Source organism: Octodon degus, unplaced genomic scaffold, assembly GCF_000260255.1.
Source record: "Octodon degus isolate 3935 unplaced genomic scaffold, OctDeg1.0 scaffold00028, whole genome shotgun sequence".
Taxonomy (NCBI): domain Eukaryota; kingdom Metazoa; phylum Chordata; class Mammalia; order Rodentia; family Octodontidae; genus Octodon; species Octodon degus.
In genome coordinates, this window is record NW_004524604.1 from 3,546,157 (window position 1) to 3,555,320 (window position 9,164).

At 45.6% G+C, this 9,164-nt stretch overlaps 1 protein-coding gene across 1 annotated transcript in view; it reads right to left on the minus strand.

Moving 5' to 3' along the window:
• Positions 1 to 9,164, minus strand: part of Aff1 (AF4/FMR2 family member 1) — a 127,535-nt gene that overhangs the window by 32,202 nt on the left and 86,169 nt on the right. Inside the window, exons 8-10 of the mRNA XM_023712945.1 lie at positions 2,987 to 3,041; positions 2,830 to 2,867; positions 91 to 250 (exon numbers count right to left, since the gene is read on the minus strand). Of these exons, the coding sequence (XP_023568713.1) occupies positions 91 to 250; positions 2,830 to 2,867; positions 2,987 to 3,041 (253 nt within the window). The remainder of the gene's footprint in view (positions 1 to 90; positions 251 to 2,829; positions 2,868 to 2,986; positions 3,042 to 9,164) is intronic.

The window sequence follows — 9,164 nt, forward strand, 5'->3', positions numbered from 1 at the left end:
AAAAAAAAAAAAAAAGTAAACAGAGGGCACAGGAGCAGCCACAGCACCCTCAGGCACAGCTGCAGTCCTGGCCAGCTGGGGACAGAGTACCTCTGCAGTGGGGGCGTCCCGGGGCTCATTCTCCTCACTGTCACTTGAGCTGCTCTCACTCTCCGAGTCGGAGGAGCTATCGGAGTCACTGGTGCTCTCCGACTCTGCACTGCTGGAATGTGCTGAGGCCACGGGCTCGGGCAGCGACAACGGTGCAGCACTGCAAAACAACCAAGGGGAAAGTGAGAAGCCGCGGTGCAAGGCAAGTCTGCCTGCTTGCTACTCCCTGCCTTATTCTGCTCCTCAAAAGGGCCTCAGCAATGCCTGATGAGCCGCTGAGGTTTAAACAGCAGCAAAAGACCTTACACTGATCCCGAACTGCTTAGGAAAGACGCCTGTGGGATACCAAGTGTACATGAGCCGCGTGTGAGACTAGGCTACCTAGGGCTTGCAGGCAAGGCACCTGCTTCTCTAAATAAAATTTGATCAGAACAACATCCATACCCATCTTCGTAGGGTGCCCGGAGCAGCACTGAGTGGCCCACAAATGTCAACATAATTACTTGCCTGGCCCTTTAACTCTACAGTCCCCTACCGTATATAAGAAAAAGAAATAAATGATGTTTATACCTTAGAACTAACCACTGGTAACCAAAGATCACTGACTATAAATATAAACCCTGTGCCTTTGGAGAGTGAGCTAAGAAACAATCCATCTCCTTATCAAGTGGAATCACGGTTATGTCAGGTTGTAAGAACAGACCAGAACACCAGGTCCACAAGAAGGCATACTGATGATCACTACTAGACACAGAGAGAATTTTAAAACAATTTTAAAGCTCTGCCCCAGAGCTATTAGCTAAAGCAACACAAAATTCTTTCCTGTTTTGAGAGAATGTCTCAATATGTAATTCAGGCTGGCTTTGAATTCATTATGTAGGCTGGGCTGCCCTTGAACTCACAGTGATTCTCCTGTCTCAGCCTCCTGAGTGTTGAGATTATAGGCATGTTCCACCACGCCTGGCATTAACTATAATCTTAAACCAAACCTATTTCTTATATAAATTCTTATTAAATAGCATATAAAAAATGACTCAGAGGGGCTAGAGGGATGGCTCAGTAGAATAAGCCCTGGCAAGTGCAAGGGCCTGAGTTCCATCACGGGTTCCGCAAAAAAAAAAAAAAAGACTCAGAGAGGTAATCTTAGGACAAACTCACTGTACCACTATCCAGGGCCCATGTACAATACGTGGTGGTATCAACTGCAGCGTCTGAACCAGGGCATCACAAGTGGACGCTGTCCACTGGATTCCTGCTTTCCTATCACTGTCCTTGGTTTGTTCTTCCATTTCCTGTCCCCTGCAGTTCAGGGTGCCTCTGAACGTGCGAGACAGCCCAGGCTGGCCTTGACCCCACAGCACTTCTCCTGAGTACTGGGACTGCGGGACTGCATTACCACACCCAGCTTTTCTTTTATTTTTAAATCAGACTAACTTGCCATATTTAACAAACTGGGACTAGACAAATAGCAAGCCTTACAAAACTGTAAGAAGGTAGAACTGCAGGGGCATCCTCCCTACATCGCCTCTGTGGTGGCCAGGGTTTCACTGCTATCTTAATTCAATGCAGGAACACATCTCAGAGATGCACAGTAACCTCTCAGCCATGAGAGGTAGGTATTTGTCATGTGAAATCACTAAGTTTATTACAAGGAAATATCAGATCTTCCCATTTTCAAAACTTTTAAAGCAACACATTTCATGAAATATGGCTGGCTTCTTCAAAAATGTGAAAACTGTCATGTTTCTTATACATTAAAACGAATTGCAGGTCAGATTTTAAAGTGGCCGACACAATTTAAAAATTCGTGTAACAAAGAACACCAGCATAGGAGCCAGCATGATAGATCAGTGGACTACAGCGCCTGCGGAGGCAGAGCACAGGGACGGGGTTCAATCACTGGCATGCCAAGCCGGCCCCACCCCCTAGGGCCTGCTCAGATGGGCCACTGAGACTGAGACTGGGCATGGTGGCACACGCCTGTAATCCCAGTGCTTGGGAGGCTGAAAACAGGAGGATTACTCCAGGTCTGATCTACGTAGTGAGACCCTGTAGATCCTGTTCTAAATACAGCAAAAAACAAAAACAAAAAACAAAATAAACAAACGAAAAAAACCACACAGCATAGGACTGGGGAGATAGCTTGGCAGTTTATGTGCCTGCCTGGCAAGCACAAGGATCCAGGTTTGATTCCCAGTACCACATGCCACCCTAGCCACCAAAACCAGGCGTGGTGGCGCACACCTGCAATCCCAGTGCTAGGGAGGCTGAGACAGGAAGATCACAAGTCCCAGCTGCATAGTGACACTCTGTACAAAATTAACTAAATAAATGAAAAAAAAATTTTTTTTAAATACAAAAAAAAAAAAAAAACAAAAAAAACCCAACCCAGCAAAGCAGAAAACAAATTCTACCTAGAAATTCAGGTTTATAAAATTTTGAAAGCAAGTTTAAAGAAACACTGGGCTCTTAGGCCTATCTTTTCAAATACTACTTATACTGCAGTGATAACAAGTGTGTTTTAGTTTTTAAATTCTCAGAGGCTGCTGTGCTGGGTGCGGGGCACTTGCGCTTGTGCCGTGACGGCCTGCGCTGGCCAGGATGCACGCCACTTGCTGTTCTCCCTGCACTGCACTCCTTCCCTTGCTGGAGCCGCGAAAGCATTCACGGAAGACTTCTTCCCCATGTGGCAAAGACACGCGAGCTTGCTGGGCAGAAGGGAGAAACCCCAGACCGTACCTTGGAGGTGCAGCTGAGGAAGGAGGCTTCTCTGGGGTCTAGGCATTCACAGTAAGGGGAAGAAGGACCAAGAAAGAACAAAAAACAGGTTAGGACAGCAGCTCCGACACTAGGGGCGGATCTCACAGGACTCTAAGTGTCATGGGGTGAAGCTTACTTGTTCGCTGTCACTGTCCTCGCTGTCACTGAGTTGAAGGTCATCTTCAAGCATGCTGTAACGGCAGGGACAGAGTGTCAGAGACCACTGTGTCCAGTGCCTGTCCACCACACACTGTGGACAGGAAATAGGCGGCATGGAATAGGAAAGTGCTTTTCTGTCCCTTGAATGCCTACTTTCAGGGAGACATTTTGCAATTCTGATCACAAGTCAGTTGAATACAAACCCTTTACCACCTCATATCTCACTTCTCCACACATCCAGAAAAGAAAGGGAGGGGCCCATGAGACAGCTCAGCAGAAAAAGTGCTTGCCTGGCAAGTGCAAGGGCCTGGGTTCAATCAAAAAAAAAAGAAGAAAGAAGAAAGAAGAAAGAAGAAAGAAAGAAGGAAGAAGGAAGAAGGAAGAAGGAAGAAGGAAGAAGGAAGAAGGAAGAAGGAAGAAGGAAGAAGGAAGAAGGAAGAAGAAGAAGAAGAAGAAGAAGAAGAAGAAGAAGAAGAAGAAAAGAAAGGGAAGGGTTGGACAAATAGTTCAGCAGATTAAAGCACCTGCTTAGGCAGCAGCCTAGGTTCGATCCCTGGAGTGCCTGCCTGCAAAGCCACTGAGACTGTGATTGAGACTGGGTGTGGTGGCGCCTGCCTTTAATCCCAGGACTTGGGAGGCTGAAAACAGGAGGATCACTAGGAGTCTGATCTGTGCAGTGAGACCCTAATGTACTAAATACATTAAAAAAAAAAAACCAACAACAACAACAACACGTTTTAAGACCCATGAATCCATGCAGTTGTCACCAGCCATATTCCATATTTGACCAGAAGATGTCATTAATACTGAGATGTATGTATGTATGTATTTTTTTTTTTTTTTTGGACACAGGGTCTGGCTATGTAGTTCTGGCTTGTCTTGAACTTGTGGTGATCCTTCTGCCTCAGCCTCTCAAGTGCTGAGATTTCAGGCATGCATCACCACGCCCAGCTTGAGATCTATTTTTCAAATGGAAAAGTATTCTTTTTTCTCCTTGAACACTAATCCCTGGCAAGGGTATTAAGACATGGTACTTTTTGTGGAGAGAACATGCTTTAAATTTATTGTTGTCAATCTAGTGAAAAAAAGTCAGCTAGCTTTTCTGCTTTAGTCTGCCATCGAGTGCAAGCTCTTGCCTACCCTCACCATGTCTTCTCACAAGACTTTCAGAATAAAACAATTCCCTGGCCAAGAAGCAAAAGCAGAATCGCCCCATTCCTCAGTGGATTTAGATGAAGACAGGTAATAAAATCAGGTACAACTCCAAGAGGAGACACTGGAGGAGGACCAAGCTAGGACTGTAAGGAGTTGCACATGAGCTGCAGCACGTTTACTCTCTGGGAGGTCACAAGATGGTGTCTTCTTTTAATTGTGGTCAAGACAATACTGAATCAAGTTTTAAAAATAACTATTGCTTGGACAGTGGAATATACTTAATCAGGAATCTTATTTTTTTTCCTCTGTGATCAGTACTATAGAATTAATAAATTTTTGAAACCTTTAAAAAAAAAAAAAAATGGGGCTGGGGAGATGGCTCAGTAGGATAAGCGCTTGACCTGCAAATGCAAGAATCTCAGTTCAATCCCCGGTTCCAGCTATTTTCTCAAACTTAGGAACAGCTACCCTCAAGCACTCTGGCTTATAACAAACCTTAAAGTCAAACATTTTCCTACCTGCAGTAAAGTTTGACACTTCCCACCCTCAAACTGATCATCTTCCATGTAGATGCCCCAAGGGCAAAGAAACGACTCCCAAACTGCTGCTTCCCCCTTCTCCCAAACTTTACAAGTGTGACTACCTGAGAAAATGTTGTAAGTAAAACTGGAAAGAAAATAATCTACCGGAGGGTCACTGATGTTCCCAAAAGCCAATTACATGGGAAGTTAAAAATCATGCAGTTAAAAATCATGTATTGGGGGGGGGATGGCTCAGTAGAATAAGCACTTGCCTGGCAAGCACAAGGCCATGAGTTCAATCCCCAGTAACACACACAAAAAGGAGAGGGACAGAGAGCTTTCCAACAATTTTTACTGCAAAATCAACACTATTTCCACTGAAGTAAGTTACTGGGGAAACCCTCGTTTAAAAAAAAAAAAAAAAAAAAAATCACTGTATTTTGTCATGAAATTAAACAACAGAATTTGGTTCTTTTGTAAATGACCACCTATATGCAATGTGGTAATTCTGCCAAGGAACTATTTTCATTGACAAATGAACTAAATACATACTGTGATAAGTCTCTAAATACAATGAAAATGGACAGATACTGTAAATGTAGATCTTTCTCAATAGAAACTAAATTCCTATTTTAAGCAAGACTAGAAATACAACTTTAAGTCACTGGGCTTGGCACTTGGCAGCTGCAGTAATGTGTGTGCGAGAAAAATGCCCCTGGCTCTTTGCTGCATTTGTGCCTGAGGAGTGGCAGGCGCCGTGAAATTGCTTTCCCAGATTCAAATTCAAGATTCTGGAATTTTCCCTGCAGAGGAAGACAGTAATAAAATGAGCCTGCAGGTCAAAGCTGCACAGGTCCTCATGGTGGGACAGACTCCAGTGTGGCAGCGTATGCCTGCTATCCCAATGCTCTTAAGGCTGAGGGGCAGGGCCATCCCTGCGAGTTTGAAGCCAACCTGGGCTACACAGTGAGGGCTCATCTTACAAAAACAAAACACAAGATATTTTATGAAAAAAAAAAAAAAAAAAAAAGGCTACGTGTGGTGGCGCACACCTGCAATCTCAGCACTTGGGAGGCTGAGGCAGGAGGATCACCAGGAGGCTGAGTTCGAGGCCAGTCTGGGCTACATAGTGAGTTCAAGACCAGCCTGAACTACATAGAGAGACCCTGTCCTACAAAAAAACAAAAAAAAAGATAAGCCAACATGGTCAAATGATATCTATTGCTTATTGCATACCTAGGATTTATATGCTGATCCATCTCATTTAATAATCCTTTGTATTATTTACTTGATAAAGAATGAACAGATCTCGTTTGACAATTAGTACACATAGGTGCTGTGATGCTGCTGCTGACCCAGCCAACACCAACTGTGAAACCGTCCAGAAACCAGCCCTGACAATGTCACCAGAGGCAGTCACTCCACAGGAACCAGCATGCCATGGGGAGGAAGGGCGGGAGGGAGGGGGACAGAGAGCTTTTCAAGTCCTGGAAAAGCCAAGTCGCTCAGGTAAATTAACCGAACTGCCGCGAGGGCTGGCCTGTTTCTGACATTGCTGGTTGGCAAAGGTCACGAAACAACCCTCCACCTTCACCCAGATTCCTTCTCTAGGCTATAGCCAGCACAGGCCCCAACAGGCAGGCAGGCAGGCAGCTCTGTGAGCTGGCTGCTGGCTGGGGAGGAGAACACCACCAGCCCTTCTCACTCTCCCATTTCCTAGGGCTGGGCTTGCCCAGCGTGCACACTGCCAGTGTTCTGTAACTTCTCAACTCACAACCCCAAATGGACTTATGGAAACCTCTTGGCTCCACATTTCTTAATGATCATTTTATTCGAGGAAGAGTAAGAGAAGGCAAGCTCACAGGAGACACTTGTAACTAAAAGGCATAACTGTGCTACCTCATTAGATGTACCAACAGGGAAGAGAATTAATGCTAAAATGGGAAGAAGCCCCTGCCAAGCAGCAGGTATAAACCTGTATCTCCCAGGCCTGAAAGCAATCTGAGCTCAGTGAGCACAGAGCATGGGAAGGAGGCAGCAGCGGCAGCGCACAGCCCTGATTCCCAGCATTCTAACTCCACTGGCCTCTAACTCCTCCCGGCTGTAAGGCAGATATAAGGGCTACAAATCCTCACAGGAGATGAGAAGGATTTACACACTAGAGAGAGGACTCTATGCCAGGCACAAGACAGCAAGACAGGCCCGTGGGAAGATGCATGGGGATAGCAGGAAGGTAAATCCCAGTTTGGGGAGACCCTTCCTGCAGTAGAGGGGGGCTACAGGGTAAAGGAGAAATCAACAAGGCGCATGATTCAATGCTATCAGAGAGCTGGGAGGTGGGCAAGAGGAAACTGCTGCTGAAGGTGTAAAACATTATTCAAGCCCCACAGTGAAGCAAAGGATCTTGGGATCACAGGAGGAAATAGGAAAAAAAAAAAAAAAAAAAAAAAAAAATCACAAGACCATGAAAGTCTGAAGTTAACAAACAAACAATATACTAATGATACACTTTCACCTAGAAACTAAACTTAGAAAGACTGTTCAAGTCAAGTCCATTTCATAGGTTTCCAGGACCTGCAGAGTCCATGCAGGATATTTCCTTCCATGTTGACTCCAAAGCCCCATGTGGAGCAGGCACCCTCCAAGATCCTGTGAGTCCAGGTCTGAGCAAAAAGATTCCTGTTCTGTGGCTCTCAGGGCCTAGGGGGCGCAGAGGAGTGGACACACTCTCCCCAAGGGCAACAAAGCCAGGAGGAGAAGGACTAGCTGCTCTGCACGGGTGGTCATTGCTAGGGTTTACCCATGACACCACGGGACATCTCCAGTGGGCCAGAGGGAAACTGAGGGAATACAGACAGACTGGAGGACTTGACAAAACAGAGGCTAACAGGTATATTTTGTGAAAGCAGCACATACTGTGGTTCAGTTGCCCAGACCGGTGCAATGCCCCAAGGCTAACCAGTTCTTAGGGAATTGCAACATTTCTTCTTTGATGACTCATAGAAGTCTAAAGGATCTCTACTGAAATCAGATTTTCCACAAGCAAATCACCTGGAAAGTCTTCTGACCAAAGAATTACTCCCTGAGGGTTGCCTGCATTGAGAGATATGGTAAGTGGGGTGGCCTTCAGATCAAAAGACACTCCTCTGAGACCTCTCTGATTTCATTCCCTGAGCATTACCACACCCCAAACCATGGCCCATCACTCCCCTCCCTTTGTCCAGTTTTATATGCAACCCAGCTTTAGTCTAAAATGCAGCCACTGAGGACTTTATCTGATGGGCTACTGCTTCCCTTAAGTAGCTAACACACCATCAGACTCAGAGCCATTCAGTAATTACAGGATAAATGCCTCAGTGGAGGAGGAATGAGTCCCCAGGACCACAGCACAGGCTGAGAATACTATTTATCTGCACAGTGGGGGGGGCAACAGTATATTTAAGTACAAGGATTTTCCTCCCAACATAATAGCTGAAACTAACTTACCACTTACCTATATATAACAAGTGCCTGGTGTTTTCTTTCCCACTTTATTTGACCTCCATCTGGCCTGTGGTCAAATGCAGCAGCTTGTACTGCCCCACGGGGAGCTGCACGTGACAGTGCAGGGTGGCTGCGTCAGGAGCAAGCCCAGAAGCCACCCTGAGAAGAGCACAACTCTCCAACAATGGAGCACTTTTAAGTGACTAAAGTCTGCCTTATGTGGCAGCCTCATCAGAATATCCCTCCAACATGGGTGTAAGGGACCTTAAGAACACTGTTCATAGAAGCTGGGAGACACTGACAAAGAGTCCGAGTGTTCCGGCAGACTCTCCCCCGATCTGAAGTCATGGGAGCCCGCAGTGCAGGTGAGAAACGCGGCTCTTCTGCACTCGGGGCTTTTAATGCTCCCTAAATATCGATTTCATGTACTCTACCAATTGCAACCCCATTAATGGATCTCTAAACATTGCACAAAATGCTTCTTTAATGTTTACTTAAAAATAAGAATTTCTCAATATCCAATCTTACAATTTTTCAATTCTCCTTAGCCTGAGTAGTATAAACACGAAGGAAGGAAGGAAGGAAGGAAGGAAGGAAGGAAGGAAGGAAGGAAGGAAGGAAGGAAGGAAGGAATCTTTCATTTCACATTGCTAGTCTTTTCTACTTAAAAATAAATAAAAGCCCTCCTTAGAGATGCAGGCTACCAACATAAACAAGCACAGCCTACAAGCCTGGAGTCTCAAGCCACTCACAGAGTGTATTCTCTCCTGAAATGCCAGGCACAGAGGCCTAGAATTTCTAAGCATGCTCTGCTCTGCTGGTTCAGTGCAGACCTGCAGGCAAGAGAGTGTCCAGGGAAAATGTTGCTCTTCATTTTCAGGGAATTAAAAAATCTGTAGGGGCTGGAGAGATGGCTCAGTGGTCTAAAGCACCTACTTGGAACAAGCTTGGCAAAGCACAGGGACCGCGGTTCAATCCCCCAGCACCACATGCCAG